Source organism: Stegodyphus dumicola, chromosome 5 (genome assembly GCF_044657685.1).
Source record: "Stegodyphus dumicola isolate Sdum_Otavi_A_Nest chromosome 5, ASM4465768v1".
Classification (NCBI taxonomy): Eukaryota; Metazoa; Arthropoda; class Arachnida; order Araneae; family Eresidae; genus Stegodyphus; species Stegodyphus dumicola.
The window spans coordinates 21387435-21413247 of record NC_140772.1 but is presented as its reverse complement, the minus strand read 5'-3'; the positions used below and the strand labels follow the sequence as shown (position 1 = coordinate 21413247).

The window sequence follows — 25813 nt, the reverse complement described above, 5'->3', positions numbered from 1 at the left end:
TCTTCTTTTCCAGGTACTATGTCGAATTATGTTCCTGTTTCTTTTTTCTTATTGCCTAAAATAGGTAAGCCTGATATTTAGGACTGATGATGATTCTATGTAAGTTATCTCCTTTTCAATACTTCAGTGTTTTAATATCCGTGAAGATTATTACTTTTTTGCTATGCTTGAGTTAAGCAAAATTATCCTATTTTATTAAATAAAGATTTCGTAGTTCATTTTTTGACTTATGCTTCTTTAATGAAAACTGTGCTTGAGGAAACGTACTCATTACGCCTTCAGTGCTAATGCACAACCAACACTTACCATCTGTAACACCACAGCTTGCCTCCTTCAGTCTGTAATCCAAGCCTATTAATGCCATGTTCATCCTTTTAACAACCTCAAAAAACTCCCGGTGCAGCCACGTGGGGCTGCAGGGAGGTGTTGCTCCAGTTAGAGGAGGACGTGGGACACGTGTCTGTTTACCTCTGTTAGGCACTAGGCATTCTTGTCCTACGTAACCTTCCTATCTACCTACCTACCTACCTACGTATTGTCTTGCGAATGGGAATACACTGAAAGCCGAAAGACTGTATATAGGCAAAGTCTCCCCAAAAGACAAAGTGCCAGACGAGAGAAATACGTTCGAGCGAGTGCATTGGTGCCTATGTGGAACGGGATCCTTTGTTGCCGGCATTCATGATACAGGCCGTGGCAGGAGTGTGCGGCTGTTGAGGATATTCTGCAAACAGTCGAAGATCGTCCCTATATTAGCCCGTGAGAGGTTTCTCGTGTCTTACATGTGTCCCACTCAATTTTTTGGCGAGTATTACAGGACATGTACAGAAAGTAAAAGCCTTGATATCTGCAGATTATAAGCCACGTGTCCAGTTTGCACTTTGGTTTTTGCAATAGCAGCGCAGCCTGAATTCAGTGCGCATGTGTTGTTCAAGGATGAATGCACCTTTACGGTGAATGTATTTCTAAAATGCATCTTTTCCATCTCTTAAATTTCTGCCCATGAGTTACGAAACACCCTGCATTTGTAAATTATTGATTTCATAATTTGAGTACTGTGACAAACGAAATTATATATACGGTAAAGTTACAAGCCAGTTATAACAAAGTATGAAATTCAAATCTGAAAATAGACAAACGAAATGAGAAGCCAAATGGGAAAAAATTTAATTTTTCAACTGCAATTCTGCTTTTTAATACTTTCACTTCACTACATTAAAAGTTCTGAGTTTACCATTTATGAATCTTTGTTTTGAACACTAATGATTGAAAATAAACTCCATCTGATAAAGCAATATTAAAACGGATACTCATTGTGTAATAAAGTTGGATATTAATTATATTTACACAAGTTACGGGTTCAAAGCTTTGCATGTTGTGACTTACTTCTGAGGAGGTGAGGTAGATTCGGGAATCGGTGCTTTCTATAGAGGGTTGTTGTGGAACAGAAGCTGGAGGATTGAATTCGAAGGAACTGCCTGCTGACAAACCCTCCATTGATACTACAGGATGGCGACTGAAAGGCGGCAACGGCAAAGTATTGCACTTAGACCCTGAAAAAAATAAGAATTATTACTGCAAAAGTTAATTCTTTACCTACAGCAAAACACTAATATATTTTTAATGATTTCGTAATTATGGATAAACATAATTATTAATAGTTATAAAAGATCTGATGGGAACACCGCATGGCTTCCTTCTACGGCCTCTTTAATTATGCATATTTTCCTTCCTGCGCTTTATTTAAACTTACTCCCAGGAATTATTCTAACATAATTAACCGATTACTCGAGGTAAGTTAAAAATGACAACAAAAATTGCACATTTTGAGATTAAATATCCCGGTCAATTTTTGTCGTACTAGAGTAAAACTTCTTTTAGTTTTATTTTTTCATAACGAGTAATTTGTCGTAAATTATTTTTTTTTTAATTTTAAATTGCTAAAACATGAATATTTTTGTCATTTAAAACACGTAAACTATGGAAGGGTATGACTATGACAAACGATTGCGAAAATAAAGTCCGGGTAACGGGGTGGGTATACACACTTAAGGGGACTCATATACCTTAAAATTCATAAAATCTTCGAATATGTGATTGTTGCAAGAATTGGGATAACTTACTGATTTTAAATTATATTACTTCCAACTTTTTACAGCTGCTTTCTGAAATAGTCATCAGAAAGTTTGTGTTGCCAAAAATTTTTATAATTTAATCCGCTTTGTGAGAAACGTTTTCGTCAAGTTTCCACCTTGCGTGCACAGTTTAAAACATTCTGTTGCATAATTTAATTCCATATTTAATATGTAGCTTTTATAACATTTGGAAACTACTGTGAACCTAAAATTCTAAAAATTTCATGTTAAATTTTTATTTTATTTGGAGTCGAGTTTATAAAATGTATTTATTAAAAAAATCTGTAATATTTTCTTGCATAAATTGTTTTAATACTAAAATATTCATCAAATTTTTGGTTCACGTAGAAAATAGTACCCATATAAAGAATTCCATGAAATTTCAAGTATGTACCATTAGCCATTTTTAAAATATAGTGCGCGCAAGGTGGAAACATGACGAAATATTTTGTCACAAAGCGGATTAAATTACAAAAATATTTGTGGCAACACAAACTATCTGGTTACTAGTTTCTAAAGCAGCTATATTATGTAGTAAGCTGTAAAACATTGGAAGTAATTGCTTTTAAAATAAATAAAATATCCCAATTCTTGCGACAGTCACATATTCGAAGATCATAAGGTGTTTAAGGTGTATGAGCCCCCTTAATATAAATGTTAGGTATTACCGATTGCAATAAAAAGAAGAGGTGCACAACTACATGCTATAGCAATCACATATACAAAATTTAAACGTTTTAGGGCTAATCGTTTTTGAGTTATGCTATGTATATGCATACATACATAGATACGTATGTGCGTACCGAAATCCCGAAAAAAAATCCTTTTTGAATCCATTTTATAACGCAGTTTTGGCAAAAGAGTCCCGTATTCTCTCCGCACGTACAAATATCACACACACACACACACACAAAAAAAAAAAAAAAAAAAAAAAAAAAAAAAAAAAAAGTCGTCCAGTGGATTCAGGAATGGTCAAAATGGATTCCGCTGATATATAATGCCCAAAAATTTTCGCATTACACTACTTTGTACAAGGACATTTCGCAAGCAATAAGATTCAATCCCCGTGAACGTGAAAGTTTGACAAGAATAGGAAATTCATATAATTTAGAAAAAGCAAATTGAAGAGACTTCATATTGGAAAAGATTATATGTTTCAATGAGTTTACTTTTAAGCAAGATAGCACGCTATGGCTTTGCCTTTAGCGATACAGTTATAATTCTTTCTCATTGCTGTACCATGTGAAAATGCTGCTAGGTGTTAATACTAGGGAGAGAAAATCAAATTGTTAGACACCAGAACTGTACTGTAAATAGTAACAATACAACATTCTTATGTTGTAGCATTAAAGGAGGTGGTAAACGCATACCAATATGCCATTTAAGTTGTTTGGCAATGGTATATATATTAGAATGCACAAAAATAAAAGTATATGCATAAAAAGTTCTTGACGTTACATATTTGCGAGTTCATAACAGCCTAATGATTGATTCCACAGGAACTGCATAGTTGTTTGAAGATGATAGCGCTATTGGATGCATAAATAATGCGTAGCGCATCTCAAATACGTGTTTGGTTTAGCTATAGCAGGGGAATTTACATTTATACCTTTCCTAGTGTATCAGACATTTTCCTTTTTCATTTCAGTATCTGCTAAAGATTTTCACTGAGTTTTTCTGTGCATACTGGAGCTATTTGCTGATATATATATATTTGATTTGATTTTTTTATTTATTTCGTAAAGTATGCTTGAATAATGCATTTTATTTTCGAAGTTACAGTAAAAGTTTGCTATGTATTACGAACGTCACAGGTTGTCACCAGCTACGGTTTAGGTTTTGCCATGAGTTTTCATAATGTTTTTTTTTATAATTTTGTTGCATCTATTTCTAAGCATACATTTCTGATCTGCTATTTGATTGAATTATCATTTTGTTACAGAATTAAATTTTGATTTCTATTAGATGTCAAGAGCAATCGTGAAAATAATGAGTTCGCAACTCTTTCTCCAAATATAAACTGGTCTTTGGATGTTATACACTGAAGTGACAAAAGTCATGTGATACCTCCTAATATTTTGTCGGTCCTCCTTTTGCCCAACGAAGTGCAGCATCGCGACGTAGCATGGACTCAACAAGTCGTTGGAAGTCCCCTGCAGGAATATTGAGCCATGCTGCCTCTATAGACGTCCATAATTGTGAAAGTATTGACCGTGCAGGGTTTTGGGCACGAACTGACCTCTAGGTGATGTCCCATAAATGTTCAATGGGATTCATGTCGGGCGATCTAGGTGGCCAGATCACTCGCTGGAATTGTCCAGAATGTTTTTCTTCTAACTAATCGCAAAAAATTGTGGCCCGGCGACATGGCGCATTGTCATCCATAAAAATCCCATCGTTGTTTGAGTACGTGAAGTCCATGAAAGGCTGTAAGTGACCTCCAAGTAGCTAAAGGTATCCATTTCCAGTCAATGATCGGTTCAGTTGAACCAGAGGACCGAGTCCATGCCATGTAAAAACAGCCCAGACTATTATGGAACCACCACCAGCTTGTTGACAACTTGGGTCCATGGCTTCGTGGGGTCTGCCCCACACTCGAACCCTACCATCAGCTCTTACCAACTGAAGTCATGACTCATCTGACCAAGCAACAGTTTTCCATTCGTTTAGGGACCAACCGATATGCTCACGAGCCCACGAGAGTCGCTGCAGGCGATGTCGTGCTGTCAGTAAAGGCACTCGAGTCTGTCTTCTGCAGGCATAGCCTAAGGAAGACAAATTTCGCCGTACTGTCCTATCGGACACGTCCCTCGTACGTCCCACATTGATTTCTGCGGTTATTTGACGCAGTGTTGCTTCTCTGTGAACATTGACAACTCTACGCAGACGTCGCTGGTCTCGGTCGTTAAGTGCAGGTGGTCGGCCACTGCGCTGTCCATGGTAGGATGTTATGCCTGAAATTAGATACTCTCGGTACACTTTTGACACTGTGGATCTCAGAATGTTGAATTCCCTAACGATATCCGAAATGGAATGACCCATGCGTCTAGCTCCAACTACCATTCCGCGTTCAAAGTCTGTTAATTCTCGTCGTGCGGCCATAATCACGTGAAAGCCTCTGCACATGAATAACTTGAACACAAATGAAAGCCCTGCCAAAGCACTTCGCATTTATACATTTTCTACGCGATACTACTGCCATCTGTATATTTGCATATTGCTATGCCATGATTTTTGTCACTTCAGTGTATTTCTTGCCAAAAGTGCTTAAGTAAACAGTGTTCTCTTATGGAGTCCTTTCTGTGTTGACAGAAGAGTCGATTAAAAGACATCATGAATCCTTCATTTTCTTGAATCCTTTTCTGTTAACCAGCTTGTAATAGTTGTAACATATGTTTAAAATGTGATTTTGTCCATCGTATATACGTACGCAGTTATTAATCATCTAAGAGGATAGATTCCTTTTTTATTAGTGTCAGAAGTACCTGTTTGTACCTGAAATATCCCCCCAGTTCTCCAATACTGCTATTTATGCATAATTTTGGTTGAAATTTGGTGGAATTCTTTATATGGGCACTTCTGATGATGCAAAATCTGATGAATATTTTAATATTAAAAAATTTTATTCACGAAAACATTGCGGGCGTTTTTAGTAAAATACATTAAATAAACTCAACTCCAAATAAAATAAAAATTTAACATGAATTTGTTTCACAGTAGTTTACAAATGTTATGAAAGCTACATATTAAATTATGCAACAGAATGTTTTAAACTGTTCATGCAAGGGGGAAACATGACGTGAACGCATAAACAATTTTGTTACAAAGCAGATTAAATTATAAAAATATTTGTAGCAACACAAACGTTCTGGTTACTAGTTCATAAAGCAGCTATAATATGGAGCCAGATGTAAAAAGTTGGAAGTAATTGCTTTTAAAATAAATAAAATATCCTAATTCTTGCAACAGTCCCATATTCGAAGTCTTAAGGGGTTTAAGGTGTACGAGTCCCCTTAAAAGAGAAAAAGGTAAGAAGTGTGAGACCCGATAAGCATAATTTAGAGTTCAGATGGTGACTAGATATTGTCCAAGAAGACCTTATGAGACCCAATAAGCATAATTTAGAGTTCGGATGGTGACTAGATATTGTCCAAGAACATCTTATGAGACCCAATAAGCATAATTTAGAGTTCGGATGGTGACTAGATATTGTCCAAGAACATCTTTTTGTTCACTTGTTGTTGATGAGAATTTTAGACTTTAGGGCGTTGAAAGTTCAAATTTGTTCCTGATGGGATTAGAATCACAGGCCTTCGATGCAAGCTGGATGGTCTAATTATTTATACTGCGATAGGAAATGTGATAATTTCTAACACAGTATAAAGTTCTAGTTAATTTAGTATTCTAGGCAGCTAGAAACTTGAGGAAGAGTCTAGCGACTATTCGTTGGTCTTCTTACAGCCATGAAGACAAAGTCCAAGGAAGGGTTGAAGTACATTTTTATTTAATCAAAGAAATATTTGACAGACGTCCCATCTCGGACGTACAGGAAAGCCTCCCCTTGGGCCTTAGTTTAAGACAGAAAATAAGGAACTAAACAAATTCTAACTAAAAATTAGACGAAACTGTGCAGAAATAACTAACCGAGTTGCCCCTTATTTAAACTCATTATCAGTAAACCCGTTTACGGGTCCAAAATAAATGCTTAGGAATGAGTACTTTGTGTGTAAGTTCCTAACGCAAAAACTGATGTAATTCTTCAAACCTAACACATGAACAATATTTAACAACATATTAAACATATAAAAATAGAAAAACTTGAGATAAATTGTATCAAATCTCTACGAAAGAAAGTTTGTTAGAGTCCTGGAAGATCCGTGTTTTTCGATATTGGAGAAGGAGGAGTTGATTTCTCACATTTTATGCGTTCGAAAAACGTAGTAGCGTCTACATACATTATCATTAATTTTAATAGCAAGAATTATTTTACCTTTCCATTATGACAAATGTACACTTTTTATTTAATGTTTCAGCAGAACTATTAGGATGCAGGAGTTTTTATAGCTCTGTTTCGCAAATGCAGCAAATTGGCTTAACCACTAAATAAGACTGATTTTGAATTATAACATACAATGAATTTCTGAATAAGGTATAGAGTTTATTTTGATACTTTAACTCAGAAATATAAAAATGCCCAAGCGTCGTTTCAAATATGAAAATGCCTTCTGAATAAAGAAACTTTCAAATCCTTCGAAGCATATATTTATACCCAAACATTACGAGTAAATAAACATGAATTTCAAGTTGTCATAATCAATATGGTTTAGCCTAAAAGCAGCATTCAGTATACTCGTATTAAGAATTCTTCAAATCAATGAAATTCCTACCTGATTCTATAAACTGAAAATTGTGAAAAATTAACTAGTTATTTTGTAATATGATTTAACCTGGGCATTAAAATACTCAAAATTTCTTCTTCTTAATAAGTTTTTTGATTTATTAAATAAACCAATCCTCAAGTTAATATAGGCATCAGATTCAGTAAACGAAAATCATAGAAGATCAAATTACACAAAGACACAAAATTTAAGAAATAAGGAAATAATTTTTTTTATTTAAAAATAAAGAAATATTTTTTTATAGCTTACTCTGCTTATGGATTAAAAATGATCTGTTACAAGATAAAATCGAATTATTTAATAAAAATAATAAATTAATTTAATAAAATAATAAGCTTTGTAAATTTTATTCTAATGCTATTTTCTATTATTATTGTCTATTCTAATGCTATTTTCTGTCTTTTAAACACGATTTAATTGAATTATTTCACATTAAATGTAAACAGCATAAATTATTAAATTTATAATGAACTTACATTTATGCAAAGTTTTCCAAAAACGTGGTCATTTTTTAGGCCAGGATTTAAACATTTTTAAATACAGACTCCAGATATTCAGTTCGAATTACACACTTTCTCATAATAAGTTAAAGAATCTCATAAGAAATGTTTTAAAACTACAAGTAAAGGAATTCCACCCTTGTATTGCTTCCTAGTAATTTGGAGAAGCAAAAAGCACTAGAAATATCTCGACGGTCGGCTGAAAGCTATTTAAGACCAAACAGAGAGCATCTTTATGCTCTTTGCATTGCATTGTGTTTAACGCTCTTAGTTTGAAATGGAACCACTGATTATACTGTGTGATACTGTGAATTCTCCTACGAATATTTCTGTGCAAAATTCCGCAGTTCTGAAATATTTCTTTTGATAAAAATAAATTTTATTAACATATTATTAGACTTGTGCATTCAATCTATTATGAACCCGTACGCACGCTACAATGTTATTCATGGCACAGAAATAATACATTGAGAAAATATGAATTATTCCTTGTTAAGTTAAGGCCAAAAACCTTTTCATATTTTTATGTGCCTGATTTGCAAGGATATGCACAGTAGGTATTTCGTGTAATCAACTGCAAATGTAATAAGTTCTTAATTCTTGTAAAAATGGACGTGAATTTCATTGGTGTATCCAAAAGCAATGAATATAAACCAGTAAAGTCTTTTTCGAATATTTTACACGTATCATATCATGCGTAAATGTCTCATTAAGCTTTGGTTTATTTTACTGTTTTTATTTTGTAGAATGTTATGTTCATTGTTTTTTTAGTATGAATTTCTGTTGTTATTGTTGTTTTTTGAATGGTTTGTAGTTTAGTTTAGTTTATTTGGTTGATTTGTGCGCAATGTCTAGATTGTGCAATTTGTAGATGTTTTTTTAAGTTTAAACAGAATGCTGTGCACATGGTATTCTTAGGGAATGATATGAAAAGTTAGATCATATATTGATGCGGGCATGCCACGTATTATGTTAAAACATGTTCTCATAACACTTTTCTTCTTTAGTTTTAAAGCCCACCAGCTGCCGAGCGGTAAAGTCGCTGAACACTGGTAGTTCGGTCCGAGGTTCGAATCCCGCGAGCGGGCTGGCTGCATGGGCGTTTCCGTTATTTTCCCCATGTGTAAAAGTATACGAGCCAGTTTCCATCAGAACGTCCTCCACGAAGGCATACCTCAGGCAGATAGCCCTCGAGGCTTTGCCATAATCACACACACACACACTCTTTATTTTGAAAACTTTAGAAATAGAAGTACATTGCTAGGATTAGTATTTAAAGAAATTAAATCTGCAGTCACTGTTTAAGAATGTCTAGCATACTTTAACAGTCAATACCGTGTGTTATTAACAACTGTTCCACTACGTTTAAAATTTAGTATACTTTCTATTAGAAAAAGCGGAAAGACTAAATATTAGTTTACTGAAATATTGATCCTCAAGTTTACCATTTTATGATTTCTCAGTTTAATAATTTTCACATCTAGCATTTATAAATGTCGCTTGTTTCACATTATTATGTTCTATATACAGTCAGTTTAATTCCATTGCAGAGCGTACTGTAGGAGCCTTACGTAATGTTCTGTTGTAATAATTTTATATAAATTTCGGTTGCAAATTAGAGAAGGTACAAAATACAATAAAAACAACAGTAGGAAAAGAGGGAAGAACACTCATGCAAAGATACATCCAATAACAAAAGAACGTACAAAGTCAGCAAACAAATAAACAAGATAACACATTCAAAACTTTGAGAGAGGAATCAAGGAAAGGAAAAAAGTGATTGTAGACTCACTTTTTTCAACATTTCCGGTCATTCCATCTGGGTGGCTGATGTTTCTCTCCTCCTGCCTGATGGCCTCCAATTCGGCATGTACCTCACGCATTAAAGCAACTAAAAGGGGGAGAAGAAGCAAAACAAAGTCTCAAGCAACGGACGTGCACGGGAAAAAGAACAGAAATATGGGACTACTCACTAAATAGCAAAGAAAACAATGCAGCAGAAACAATTACACGTGCATGCTCAAGTGCTGATGATTAGTGCAAGCTCACCATTTAGGCATTACTGGGGGAAAATGTGAAAGTTAATCGTGAAGCAAGATGTTTTCTTGATCTATTGATGCAAAGTATGTCTTGATAGGCAAATTGGAAACAACGTATAATGAGCCATTCTTCACAGATTTTTGTCTTGAGATAACAATACATTTACTTTTAAAAATACAGCACTTGAAATTAAAAGTTTACGAAAACTTAAAGACAATTTTGAATGCAAATTGATAATTAAAATATTACCCCTATCAACAGAAATTTAGTTAAGGAAGTAAACATATTTATTTATGCAATTATGACATCAATCAAATGACACCACCGAAATTAGGCTTATGACACATAGTTAAAACATATTTCAGTTATAACAAAAAAACAGTTTTTTATGGCGCGAACGAGAAATTTTAGGCTTTGGCCAATAAGGCCCGAAGCGGAGGTCAATTTTATTATGGAAGCAAATAACAAGGGGCCATCGTTGCCGTCTATGAAGGAACAGACAATTTACATCCATGCCTTCTCTGGAATTCGAACTCTGACCTTCCGGTACGACAGTCAGAGTCACTAACCACTTTTCCGTCTGGGCAGTTAACAAAAATAAATAAATAAATAAATAAATAAATAAATAAATAAATAAATAAAATAAGCTATTATAATGATTAAATTAGATTAGATTATTTGGCTCTACTCTTATATGCGCCCTAATATCACCAAATCACCAAATGTGGCGATATGTGTTCTGCGCTGGTTTTTGGCGCTATTGCGTGTTGTATGACAACTCTGTTGACGTTGAAAAATCTTTTACTGGAGTGGTTTAATTGCTCGTTGGTTCGTGTCATGCGTGTTTTGAAATGGCCTATGTTGCAATGATAGACGTGGTGGCAAGATCTCAGTCGCTTATTTTAGATTGTGTGAAAAGTAAGTTTATTATTAAAAGGTACGATGTTGGAGTTGTTAACGAGTCTTTTGTTCACGTGTGTGTTATGAGGGTTGAAGTGTATTTTTGGAATTTCTGTGGGACTTTTAAAACGGAGTCCGAAATGCGGAGCTGCTATGAGAATTCGGACGGAGAAGGGCATTTTTGATAGTTTGTGTGGATTTGCAGTCAAATGGTTTCTGGTAAAGTATGTGGCTGTCACCGGAGTTTAAGATTTGGATTGTGGTCTTCGTGTAGTAAGTTAACTTTGGAGGAAGTTTTTATCCTTACTTTCGAAATTTTGAATCTCAGAAGGACATGTGATATAGCAAAATTGTGGCACTTTTGTTCAGAGACGTTGTGTGACTGGCGAAATTTTATTCAGGAATGTCTTATGGTAAGTGCGTTTTATTTTACTGTTTTTATTTTGTAGAATGTTATGTTCATTGTTCTTTTACTATGAATTTCTGTTGTTAGTGTTGTTTTTTGAATGGTTTGTAGTTTAGTTTAGTTTATTTGGTTGATTTGTGCGCAATGTCTAGATTGTGCAATTTGTAGATGTTTTTTTAAGTTTAAACAGAATGCTGTGCACATGGTATTCTTTGAAATTTATTGTTGTTATGTTCATTTATTGAAGCGAGGTGTGCGTAGTTCGTAGATTCCTTCGATGCCTAGAATGTGCAATTCGTAGAGGATTTTTGAATTTAAAACGTATCGCTGTGTACATGGATTCTTGTGAAATATTTTTGGTTAGAAACTTAACGTTTTTGCCATCTAAATTTTTGTTTTTGTTTCGGATTTTTAGCTTACATTGCGTTTTCAAAACGTGGTTTTTGCATGTGCAAAAACCACGTTTGGTTGGCGAGAAATTTGGTGACCTGAGGGCGTATATAAGAGTAGTTCCGATTATTTATTACGGAAAAGCATTCAGTTTTTTAAAGGAAAGAACACAACACTGGAAAGTTGTAACTTAAAAATTATTAATTATATATTTTATAATTATGATAAATTATAAAACTATAATTAGCTTTTGAGATTACATCTCTAAGAGTAAGAGCAAAATTAGAGGGTAGCATGTTTGATAGCATTCATTTAAATTAAATCATTTAATATTTCGGTAATACAATACTGTATTTCGATAAAACAATATTGCATTACTCACTCACATAAAGGACAAAGGATCCCTAAATTTCCAAAACATCTTAAAAAATAGTAAAAAAATCTTTAAAAATAGTAAAACTCATATTTTTGTTAATTTTAGTAAAAACAAGTCTATAATTATTTCGTGGCTTATTGTCTACCACCACCAATACCAAAAATTATTCTATCTGTAGTGTTAACAGTTACAGTACTGACTAACTTTCCGCTGCGGAAGCTGAAAATTGATAAATAATTCCTGTATGAAAATGCAGAGCCTGCATCCTTATTACAAAGGATCGTTTTATGAAATTTTTTGCCATTTCGTTTTGCTTTGTAATTTTATGTTCAAATAATGTGTTCAGTTTGATTTAATAGTTTATGATGTGGGGAGGCCCCCAACTTGTCAGCAACAGTAGTAGTGACTGCTATGAACTGGAAATTACACAACTCTTAAGAAGGGTTTAATTCCCTTTTTATTTCACTTTAGAAATCACAGTTGCGTTCACTTGACGCTCACAAACTACGCAGACCCGGCGGTTGCACAAAATAGACAAAAATGCAACTAAAAATAAATGACAGGATGAATAAATAACGAAGTCAATACCTACGAGGCTCTATAATCGTAACTAACTTAACCGCGTTCTAAGATACAGCTGAGATTAAACAAACTTTCTGATTAAGAATTTGAAAGATTCAACGAACTGTCGAAATAGGCCCACAGGCCGAAACGCGCGGTTCTTAAACTTTCTACCAAACAACCTTCACGCTCGTGATTCAAGAAGCACACTTACAATCTCGTTTCCCTTCTATTTAACTCAATTTACTTCTGCTAAAATTTGAATACTCTGCGCGTTCTACTACGATTTACATACTCTGGCATTGGCAATTCTATGGGAAAGTAAAGGCTTGACAGGAAAGATAGCTTAAAATAAATGTTAGTTAAAATAAATATAAACCCTACAAGTTTAATTTCACACAATTTATTAGGTTGTTACATTCTCAGAAAATCTTAAATGTATTTTTATTTCAATGTATGTTAATGAAAACGAAATTTAATAAGCTAATATTAGTTTTAAACTTCAGCAGATTTCCTTAATTAAGAAATGTAGGTATTTCGGCAACATATAAGTTTCTTACTATGTATTAAAACTTCTAATACTACATAAATACATTTGCATGTAATACTATAATGATTGTATGTTTTATTTTTTTACAAGCTCTTATAACTGAAATTTAATACTAGAAGCATATGTTAAAGATAAATAGGCTCTTTCAAGTACCAGCTTAATTTTTCTCTTCTGGCAGCTTAATATTTTCATGAATCTAATTATTAGCTTCATAAATAAACGTGTCTGTTGCTACTCCCTGTACGAAGCAAAGGAAATATTGTAATCACGAAAAATTTCGGTTTTCATATTTCAGCGAAAATATAAATTTTGACCGCTATCGAATGCAATTTAGCGATGATTTTGCGTGAGATATGTACGTAAGGACAGAATAAAGGACTCGTTTACCCCAAACCGATTATAAAATGGATTTAAAATGAATTTAGAAGAGATTTTTCGGGAGCTCTGTACGTACCTATGCATGTGTCTCGCATAACTCAAAAATGAGTAGCCTCAGAACGTTTTGTATATAGGACTGCAATAATATGTAGTTGTGCACATTCCTTTTCTGGTTAAAATTGGCCGCACCAAAAGTATATACATCCTTTGTCAGAAAACGGCTAATCTTTAGAATATGGTAACAGGTAGTTTGGCGACATTTTGGTAAGGCGATAAAGGTTACTAGCTAGGACTTAAACAATAATCTGAGAAGTACACAGTTCGAATCACAGATTATTTTGTCTCAGATAAGTGAGAGACCATGAGACATGTCATGTGACATTTTCCGGAAAATTCCGATCGTGATTTTAGCTAATAAGCACTTAGAAACAATTTCTCTGCTAAAGTGCAGAATCGCCCACTTATTTGTTTAGCGCTGTTTACAAGAGTAAGAAGAATTGGATTTTTGTCAATTTTATTTGACTTTTTAAGTGAAAATTGGTCGATGTGTACATGGATAAAGTCAAGAGTGTGCGCAATGCCATTTTTGTGCAATTCTGGGATGTTTTACTTAAGTGAAAATAGGTCGACGTGTACATGGATACAGTGTATGTGCAGTTCGTTGACACAATGAATGCTGACTGTGAGCAAAGCGTTAAGATCGGGAAAAACCCTAGTAAAACGTGGAACAGGATTAAGAAAGCATATGCAAGCTAGGCAGTTTCAAGAAGTCGTGTTTTCGAGTGGCACAAAATGTTTCGTAAAGGCAGAGATTCAGTGACGATCCGCGAACGAACTAAAAGTGAAATACAACGGTAAAAAAAAAAAAAAAAAAAAAAAAAAAAAAAAAAAAAATCTGAAATTTTTCAGATTTTAAATTACGTCCAAAGGGGCGTTTTTTTAACGTTTTAAGTGTTACCTTTATTTATTAAATATCATGTTCTTTGCACTTAAACCATAAAATTCAGTTCAAGAGCAATATCGCAAAATAATGTTAAATTAAGCATATCTTTAGAATTTCCGATATACACAGTCTCGCGAGCTGGAGATAAAAGTATTTTTTTTCTATATAACGTTGCCATTTCTCGCTTTTAAAGCATTGAGTTTGTAAATCAAAAATTCGTTAAAGTTTTACAAAATATAAAATCTATAATAAAACAAATTCCAAATTTGGGATTTCAGATGCCCATATTCGCAGTAGGATTTCGTCATTCAAAATTCGATGGCTCTATGGACCATTGTTTTATCACAATGCGAGAAATAGACAATCATTTATGCAGATTTTTCATTATTTAATTTCTTCAAATATAACGCAGGACTCTAACATTTTGTGGCAACAGTTTGAAAAGTAAACCGACGAAAAAAAAAAAAAAAAAAAAAAAAAAAAAAAAAAAAACTGATATATGTTCTCATGAAAATACATCCAGCTTGGTATACGTCTTGTTTGAATTTTTATTTGGTATACTATATTTGTTGAAATACAATTCGACTTCGAAGAGGCATGAGTGTGTGCACTACATTTGTTTACTTCTTTCAAGATATAGTTTATAACTACCGATGAACCTTTTGTACACCTGTTGCTGCTATTCGGTAACCTATCCGCGTTATAACTATAAACTTTCAAGTAATTTTGTGTTTTTTCGCGTAAATGTTTTCTACATTCTGTAGAAATAAGTTTAAGAAAATCACTGTAAAGGTGAAAAAAGAAATCCTTGAAGAGTATGAAAATGGTATGCGTGGTTCGGGATTCGGCTATTGGACCGTATCTGAGCACTAAGGTGTTTATGATTGCGAAAAACACTGTTAAATTGGCTAAATGGGGTGAAATCGATTACAAAACAAAACAAAAATCAGAGACATTAGAGCATGACGAAAAATTGCTTTTGATCTGGATAGAAGAGTCAGTGTCAGTGTGCTTTAAGATATATTGGCCAAACAAAAAGAGCGTTGAAGTTTCGTATCATAAAACATGAATCTTATGTCAGAAAAGGCGAAATTAACAAGTCTTCAATAGTGTATCATAGTTGGACATTTAACCATAATTTTGACTTTGGGTCTGCAAAAATTATCCAAAAGGCTTCTTCCATAGGTGAATTGGATTTTCTTGAGGCTTTTCATATTCCCATAGATTTAGCATGTTTAGTTAATGATTTGAAGTCCAATCCAGTCCTTCCTAATGCCTTTAAAATTCTACTATCTTAATTCAGTTATTTTTGCCGATAGATGGCGTTACCTCCTCGCGTTTGGTACTACGAGAGGGTATAAAAATCCGTTCAGTGGTTGCTTTCCATTATTTGAATTTCAGATTTTGAGCGTTAAGGTGCATTTGCCCCTCGCTCCCTATTTTAACTTCGCTGATTTTTCTTGTCCTTTATGCTTGATCAGATAGCCTGGCTCAGTAAAGGTAGGTGGCCAGTGCAACTCTGAATAAAAATACAGTTATAACCACGTGCAGTGCTGATAATGACCACGTGTTTCTGAGACTCCTTCTCCTTTATTTTCTTCTTTCTAGGTATTTCTTTCTCCTGATGAGGTGGGACCTTTAGCTGCCCTCGAAATCGATTGAGTGTTTCATTATACCTACGCTAAATACAAGGTTGTTTTTACGATTTTGACAGAAGAGAAGCATTTACGTACAGTATCATGTTCAGTGCATTCATTATGTATAGTACGTATTTCACCCATTGCATTTCCCTTTCAGTATTAAACAATGTTATAATAATAGGTTTTTTAATAAGAACTGATTAATTACTTTCGCATTATTTATTACTGGAGAATTATATATGTCCAAGGATCTGGAACGGAATATAGAACAGGTACATAGCGGAAAGAAAAGCAGACAGTTCTATATCTCCCTTTTTACTCGGCCGATTGACGAAATTCAAATTGCGTTTTTCGTGTTTGAAAAGTGCGACTTAGGATATATATTAGATTTATATACAGCACTGTTTTAATATGGGTATTTTGACCCCAAATAGAACTTTTTCTGAAATAACATACCAATTCTTTTCCAAATTTCGATTCTACTACTCAAATTAAGCCTAAATATTGAATTATGTAATTTTTGTGCAGAAATTTATGGAGAAATCTAAAATTTATCTTCGCGCAAACTGAAAAAAAATGCGCTAAGAACAATTCACTTAGCGAACTTCTTGGGGAAAAAAAATCGTCGTTCATACTTTCTAATAATTTTAAACAAAGTGCGTAAACCATACTTGGCGTTATTATTGCTTATAAAAAAATGTGCCAAATTTAAAAATGCGCCAATATGTAAATTCATGTATATTTTAGAAAATTGTCAATACAAAACTATAATTTTTTTTATTTAGGCCTTAAAATACATCTATTTTAAGATGATATTAAAAATTTTACAGGTTATAATTCAAATCCTTTTTCGAAAAATTTATAAAAATACAAATTTTAAAAATAAATCATAAAAAATCTGATGTGTACACCACATGACTTCCTTCTACGGAATATTAAATTATACGCATTTTTTCTTGCATTTCATTTAAACTTATTGGATTGAATTAAATCTACTTCGCCCACAGCGCATAAACCACAATAGAATAAATGCATTCTTTAAAATTCACGATATTTTTTTACCATACCATAGCGATACTCTGGCGCTAGATTCACTTAACAGTATTATATTTCGTTCATATTAAAACTCAGAATGCACAAAATTTATATCATTTAAAGAATTATCTAATCGTTGCCTCATGTTCTATTCAAATAAATACTATAATAAAGCTAGAATGATGTATAAAAGAAATTAAGCAAACAAAACAAAAAAGAAACAGTTTTTCACAGACGACTGAGTATTTATCATTCAATTAATTCAGTTCTCACTTCGCGACAAATTCCAGACAGGGTTAAGCATGATTTAATTCGCAATAATAAATGAAGGCGTTTATCTTTGTTGTTGCGAAGCTAAGTTTCTCTAGATTGGCAACAAATCCACTATCCTGCTGTTTCAAATGTAAACAAGCAATGGCCGCCATCAAGGAAATTATTAGGCTTAGCGGCACTTAAACAACTTTAAAATTGTTGATAATTCTAAAAATGTTGCCTACAGATTTACTAAAGGCATAAAAACCTTAACGGAAGATAAAACAGCATAATTCAATCATTTTTAAAGCAAAAAATGTACAATTTACAAACATATAAAGGTAGAGAAACTGAGATCATTGAGCCGGGTAACAGAGTGGGTATATATATAAATATATTTATATACGTTTGGTGCGGCCGATTGCAACCAAAATACGAGGTGCACATCTACATATTATAGCAGTCCTATATACAAAATTTCAACATTCTGAGGCTACTCTTTTTTAATTATGCGAGATACGTACGTACGTACATACTTTCGCACAGACGCCACGAAAAATTCTCTTCAGAATTCATTTTAAGCAGTTTTATAATTCTTTTGGAGGAACAGAGTATTTTATTCTGTCCTTACGTACAGATATCATGCAAAAACATCGTTAAATTGCATTCGCTAGTGGTCAAAATGGACTTTTTCGTTGAAATATGCTGCCTGAAACTTTTCGCGATTACAATACTTCATTTTTACTTTGTTCAAGGAAGTAAAAAGGCGAATTTTGTTTGGAATGAATCTAAATTTTGAAGTGTAAAAGGAAAAATAAGTTTAATAAAAAAGGAGATATAAAGAAATATATACCAAATTCAATTAACACTGAGGAGTTAAAATTTTGAGAGCTAATTTTTTAAAGACTACTCGCGCGATTTTTGAAAAACTTTACATTTTGGCATAATTTGAATAGTAGAATAAAAATGTGAAAAAAAATTGCATGTCATTTCAGAAAAAGCCTGATTTTGTGTCAAAATACCTATATTAGAACAATGCTATATATAACTCTGATACATATCCTAAGTCAAGCTTTCGAGACACGAAAAACGCGAGTTTTCTTAGATATATTGATGATTAAGCTATAACGCTTTTGAATTTAGCACGATATTGAAACCACTAACTACTTTCAGCAAGAAATTTGTGTTCTTTTGACCTCCATGACTTTATAAAGGAACCATTTTAGAAATGAAAACCTGGAATTTGTTTTTGGTTGCTTAAGAAATTTCAGCGCTGCTTTCAACTGTACTGAAGTTATTGGGTTTGACTGGATTACTACGATTACGGCAAAACTTGGAGTACTTGTTTCAAGAGAAACTGGCTTCATATGAAAAAATTATATTCATGCTGCATATGAAAAAATTACGAAAACTCCTATGAAGCCAGTACTAAATGTACTTAGTAACACTAAAGTTCTTTTAAAGCCAGTACTAAAGATGCTTATTTTTAAACTGTACAAATTATAAATGTTGTCAATGCGTGTCAAGGCTTCTTTATCAGTGACTTCTTTATTTCAGAAATCAACACGAGACTCTGGAAGGCAAAACTTTGTTAATGCTAATTATTTAAACCTGAATTATTATTTAACTAAATTTTATTAATCATTAATGCTTTAAAGTCCCTCATACAACGGTGAGGGTCTGAATATACAAGAATGTAGTGAAATATTCGGTCTTTCACCGACGTATTTGGTGAATGTTGATATTCTCCGGTGAAAGTCGACATTCTCCAATTTCGGTTCTCCAATTTCCAATTCTCCAATTTCTTGTCAGGCGCTTTGTTTTCGGCTTAAGCCCTGACCATTTTAGAGGTGACGATACGCATTTACCCTGTTCATCCCACTTTCGAACGGGAATCCTACGGAGAATTCTCAAGGTCTCCTGTCGTCATCCACGTCCACCAACCTCGCGAGAGGCCGTTTGACTCTGTTACCGTGAAAGACCGAAATTGGAGAATGTCGACTTCACCGGAGAATATCAACATTCACCAAATACGTCGGTGAAAGACCGAATATTTCACTACATTCTTGTATATTCAGACCCTCACCGTTGTATGTCGACAATCACAGATATGCTCTGGTGAAAGTCGAAAAGAGAGGTCATAAAGTGCCATAATAGTTTAAGTTCTTGCAATAAATAAGATTTGAATCACATAATTTAGTAAGTGTTTTATTACTGTTATTTTATTTTCTCATTTAAAACGTACTGCATAATTAAGTAAGTTTTTAACTTCTATCATTTTCCTTTCTCATTTTGAATGTATTGTGTGTTTCAGGTTCTCATGTTCTTAAAGTTCTTATTTCAAGTCTCAAGTGCGTTTATTCGCGACTGAATTACGGAGAAGAAAATATAATATTGTTATATGTTCAACATTCACCATTAGTCTATGGTGAATGTCGACATTGACCGGTGTAAGTCAGAAATAAGAGTATTTGGAAAATATTTCGGACATACACCAAGAGACTATGTGAATGTTGACATTCTCCAGATTTCGGTGTTTCCCCGTAACAACTGTACAACATTTCTAGTATTCCCGAACCGCAAAGAAAAACATCAGTGTCTCGTCCAGGATTCTAACTCGGACCCAAAGCTATGATAGCCGACACCTCTACCACCATGCAAAATGGGCGGCCTTTTTTATTCACAATGTATGGGAATGCCCTCCAAAATGTAATGAAATATGCATTTTAATCGCTTGTTTGTTTAGGCATAAACGCCAGAGCATGCGAAGGCTGTCTGCATCAGGCAAATGATACTAGGCAGAGGACTCGCATTCGGTTTACAAAGGGTAGAAAAACACGAAAATATCAAAGCTAACAAAACACGAAAACATCGTGGGTATTCGAACCGAGATCGAACTACAGTATTCAGTATTCTAATTCGTTCGGCCTTAAGTAGGCAAATTTTAGTTACAGTTAAAGATATAAAGGCTTCAAAACAACCTCTTGAATTTTTTCATGCGTAAATTATCTAACAAATTTATAAAGTCTCTCTAAATTTATAAATTACTCTGAGTAATGTTCTTCTCATGTTTTTACCATTCAAATAGTCTGCTTAACACTGAAGTATTTGTTACGTTTACTCTCGTTTCTGAGTGCTTTTCTTTCTATAGGTAGAATAATAATTTCTCAGGGAAGTCATATTAACCTAAGCATTTGAGTGAGTGTGAAATATGTTGTTAAAATGATGAGCAGAAATATTCAGTTATAAATTTTAAAGGTACTTCTTTCACACAGGGCTGCAGTGCTTAATATTCAGGATAACGTCTAACGAAGAAAAGGTACACTTAGATTAAACATAAATACAGCAAGATAAACTTACCGACATTTTCCATGCTCTGAGTAAGTAAGGCTTCAAAGGTATGTAGGCTATAGCTCTCGGCGTCGAGCCCCCGAGCTAAGGCGTTGCGCAGGTGCATTTCATACTCAAGCAAGAGCCTATTAGTAGGTGAGCTAGGTGTGTGGGTAGGGGCGTGGTGACCAGGCCCTTCATCAGAACTAACACATTGTCCTCCAGCATCACTGTTCTCATTGCTGGAACTGGGCGTTGTGGCGTAGACATAATTGTCGTAGAGAAAATGGTCGGAAGGCGGCGATTGATCGACGTCCGTCATATCCAGGCACAAACTTCTCTCCAAGCTTCGACGTCGTCCAGTTTCGGACCGGTAGTGTCTGCTTCGAAGTATATCGAGATAACTTTGAGGTATTTCGTGTGTTTCATTCTCTTTGAGCTTTCTTACAAGTCTTTCCGTGAGAACAGATTCACTCTCTCCTTCTGGTGAACTGTGGGTAGAATTAAAAGGTAGAGGATGAAGCATTCTTTTCAAAGTGTTGCTGTCTAAGCTGAGACCTGGAACATCCACCTTCGATTGCTCGAAGACATTGTCCGAGCTTTTTGATTTATTGCGAGACTGAGGTTGTAGTTCTTCAGTTCGAGGCCTTTCCCTGCGCTCAGCCATTAGACTGCAGTCGATGCTCTTGGCCTGTTCCTTTCGCGTGGACTGCGCATACAGCTGTCGTGCTTGATCGGATCGATTACCCATCCGATCTTGTTGATGTCTGTCTGACGATCCGACGTCTGATATCCTATCTTGTAAAGAGGTTTTAACGGTGGTATTTGCTGACGTCGTGCTTGTAGTCGTCGCAGATGTAGTAGATGTCGAGGAAATATTTTGGTCCAACCTGCTGAACTTGTGGCCGTGGACACTGGCTGTTGTAACTCCTCGGCGTAACGACGCAGCTCCCACGTTGTCGTATACGGAGCTTGTCGATGCGTGCGTCTGGACACGACTGCGGTTGTCGTAGGAGATCTTGTAGTCGTCCACGGAACGTGGCTGCACTCGCGGCAGGGTGGCGGCGCCCGTGTAGCGGACTCGCCCATTGCGAGCCCGGTGCAGGTTCTCCGCCGTCATGCAGGTGCATTGCAACTCTCGACTGCGAGAAGGCGAGCTGGGTGTCGATTGTGGCTTTCTCTTTCCTTTCGTCTTTTGTTGCTGAAAAATAGGGAACATTCATTGCTATTTTAAACTTTAAAAGCGATATTTTCGACTTCTAAATAAAGGACAAAATATTAAAATCTCCGTTCAGAGCTTCTTTCTGTACCTTTTTCCGACATTGACTCACAGCTGAAATATTAGAACTTTGATACTAGATAGAGTTTACTACAGAGCATTCTACTTCTGCTTTTAACAGCTTACTTTGCTGTGGGAATAACATCGATGTAGATAACTATAAACATATTTACTAAAATTGAGCTAAATCTTACATTTTTTAAATTCAAAGCAATTTACAAATTATAATCTTTATAAAAGTTAAAGTTTATAATACTCGTTTATAGTTTTATAGCAGGATTCATTACGTTGAAATTCATGATTTAAATGAGAATCGCTTTTGCTCTCAATATTAGTTTCGCATTTTTTTTTTTTTTTTGTTTATTTATTATGAAGTATTTTAAAAGTTACATAAATGCATTGGACTTCATGAATTTAAAAGGATCAGAATCAAAATTTTCATAACACGGATTTCAGCCAATTAAACACATACCGCAATCATGTCATTGAAATTAGCAATATTCAATGATATCATTTCAGAAGGCACTAGATTCTCTCCAATATATTGATATTAACATTAGTCAATATATTGAAGAGAATCTAGAATTAACATTAATATCATTGTTTATCAATACATTGAAGAGATTTCCAAGTAGCATATTTGAATATAATATACTGAAACATTAAATTATCATACGGTGGATTATCGTTTAAGAAGATTTTACACTTGATAATTCTTTGACACTTGACAACTTGCTATGGCAAAATTAAGCTCAAATAAGCTCATACAAAGAATTTTTTTCAGATAATGCATTTTAATAAAACTAAGGGAATTAAAATTTTTATTTACGCCTTCAGAAATAGGTCTTTATTTTATTAAAGAATTAGGAAACTTTTTGGGATATTAGAAATAGTCCCTAAAGGGAAAATTGTCAAATCTGTATGATTAACTCATTTTCACTCCGTCAGAGTAATATATGACGTAATTTCAATACATAAGTACTTGAAATTAAGCATTTCCATAAATATTAAGGAATTCCATTTTCAAATGCTCACGTGTTTCTTATGTAAAAATGTGTCAGATATTTGCAATCCAACATTTTTATTTCTGTCTAAAATTCTCAGATGTCCTTAGCAGAACGTGTACTTCGTATTTAGTTTGTAAATCTTAGTTCGTAGCAAAGGAAAATGAGTGAGTAAGTTTTTAGAGAGATGACATTGTTCGTGCCGACCTCATTAGGGCATCTGTAATTTTATTTATAAAAATATTGGTGGTGCCCAGGGGAAGAATCATGTCAACATATTGTTATGAAATGTAAAGGCGCGATAAGATGGCTTCCCAAAATTTTGACAAATTTGGCGATATGCCATGGAAGGATCGAGAACCTTCTGCAACGAATTCTTACCGGCTTACCCCAGAAGGTTCTCGAACACAAACGGAAAGCTATATAAACCCTGCTGGTCCGCATCCAGTGTGTGTGGTGTCTCGTCTAGCGAGTGAATCCTTGCGGAGTCGATCGAGTTGACAGCCGGGCATCGAGTGCCGAGTGGGTCGTCGAGTACACTGAAAGAGTCTCGTAGTGTATCGTGGTTAGTGCATCGTCGAGAGAGTGTGTTGAGCTTCGGGAACGACTCGCTCGTTGAACGGAAGAGTCGGGAGCTGTGCTCTGTGTGTCGTCGATTGCATTGCGAGTTGTAGCGTGGAGAGTCTCGAGAGTAAGTGAAGTTCCGCGAACGATCAAGCAAAGTCGGGAGCTGTACTCTAGTGCTTTGCCGTGAAGCTGTCTCCACCGTGATAACCTGGAGACTGTGTCGCTGATCGTGTCAGTGTGTTTACAGTAGCTCATCGACGACTGTAAAAACGTGTTTTGGAGCTGTCCTGGCAATACTGGCCAATAAAGTGTGTTTCGATACTTCATCAAGTGTCGTCGTTATTCACTCCAAATCCTCACGAACCCTCCACGAACGTGAAGGTAGAAAATAACGTTTAATGTAAGAAATTACTGGTGTCAGGAAGAGAAAAACGCAAGAATATAATATTGCCCGCAAAAATATCGTCTTCCAGACACATTTGTGGAAGACTGAAACTTAATAAATGCGCCAGTAATGATAATTTAAACTGCAAAAGGTAACTGATGGCATAATAGGCATCTGCAAATAATTTTGACATGCAGTGCGAAATAAACCATATAAGCAGAACATATACGGCAGATCTGCTATCTCAAAAGATCTTGTTTCACAAATAAATGCAAAGTGGAGAGTGCAGTATTATCAGCAACACAAAACATGGCATGTTAATCAATACAAACAATTGCCGTTTTTAAATGTGTCAATCTTAAGATTAATTCCAACCTCGGACACCAGTAGACACTCATTGTTCAAAATGCGTCCTGCTATAAAACATGGTCGTGATTCAGCTATGCTTTGGGCAGTTATATCCGGATTTGGAGAAGGTCTAATTATCACCTTATACGAAGGAATGTATTGTTGATTACATAACCATTTAATGCGAAGGTATTCATTCAATAGCGAAAAAATTGGTTTCTACAGGAAACCGCATCTTAGTGGTAATGCCTTCATTCACCAAAATCAAATTGATCAGTCCTAGTTTGAAAGCTGAAAATGAAATAGTAAATTCTCTTAGCCTGCACAATCATCAGACTTAAACACGGAGCACCCGAGACAAAACGCTGTAATTTAAAATGTCTTTACAATATGTATTCGATACATAAAGAAGATTTGGAATGGAGACACGCTGAAGTTTTGTTTCTTAAGGGGACTCATACACCTTAAAACCCATAAGATCTTCGAATATCGGTTTCAAGAATTGGGATAACTTATTTATTTTAAAGCAATTACTTCCATCTTTTTACAGCTGACTACATAATATAGCTGCTTTCTGAAATAGTAATCAGAAAGTTTGTGTTGCCACAAATATTTTTATAATTTAATCCGCTTTGTGATAAAATTTTTCGTCATGTTTCCACCTTGCGCGCACATTTTAAAATATTCTTTTGCATAATTAAATTTCATATTTAATATATAGCTTTTATAACATTTGAAAACTACTGTGAACCAAAAATTCTACAAATTTCCTCTTAAATTTTAATTTTATTTGGAGTTGAGTTTATGAAATGTGTTTTAATAAAAAAATCTGTAATGTTTTCGTCCATATTTTTTTTAATATTAAAATATTCATCAGACTTTTGGTTTAGTTAGAAGATAGTGCCAGTATAAAGAATTCCATCCAATTTCAAGTATGTACTATTAGCCATTTTTAAAATATCATGCGTGCAAGGTGGAAACATGACGAAAAGGTTTGTCACAAAGCGGATTAAATTACAAAAATATTTGTGGCAACATAAACTTTCAGCATCTGAGATCTTTTAATGGTGAATATTGTCTTCGGCAATGTTGTTGGTTTGGGTTTTTGTCAGGGTTCATCTCATGTAACAACTGCACATTGTATGCATTAAGTTTTAAGCGCTTGCGTAACACATGATGAACAGTTGATTTTGGGACATCAAGCTTTCATGACGCCATACGAGCAGATTTCTCAGGACATCTTGCAAACGTATCTGAAATGCAATTAGCAGTCTCCTCTGATCATGATGGTCCACCACCATGCCTCTTAGCAACATATCCTTTCTTTAGAAACTCTTCTTTCCAGCCCTCGATAGACTTGGCATCGGGAGTGTGGTAATCTGCACAGAAACGTCG

General features: G+C 34.6%; 1 protein-coding gene across 4 annotated transcripts in view; it reads right to left on the bottom strand.

Moving 5' to 3' along the window:
* LOC118197475 (protein still life, isoform SIF type 1-like) overlaps positions 1–25813 on the bottom strand; it is a 325495-nt gene that overhangs the window by 116132 nt on the left and 183550 nt on the right. For 3 of the 4 annotated variants that reach the window (XM_085816492.1, XM_085816494.1, XM_085816493.1), the window contains exons 6-8: positions 20866–22036; positions 9827–9925; positions 1387–1553 (exon numbers count right to left, since the gene is read on the bottom strand). In XM_085816492.1, the coding sequence (XP_085672618.1) occupies positions 1387–1553; positions 9827–9925; positions 20866–22036 (1437 nt within the window). The remainder of the gene's footprint in view (positions 1–1386; positions 1554–9826; positions 9926–20865; positions 22037–25813) is intronic. The other variant, XM_085816495.1, reaches the window with a different exon arrangement.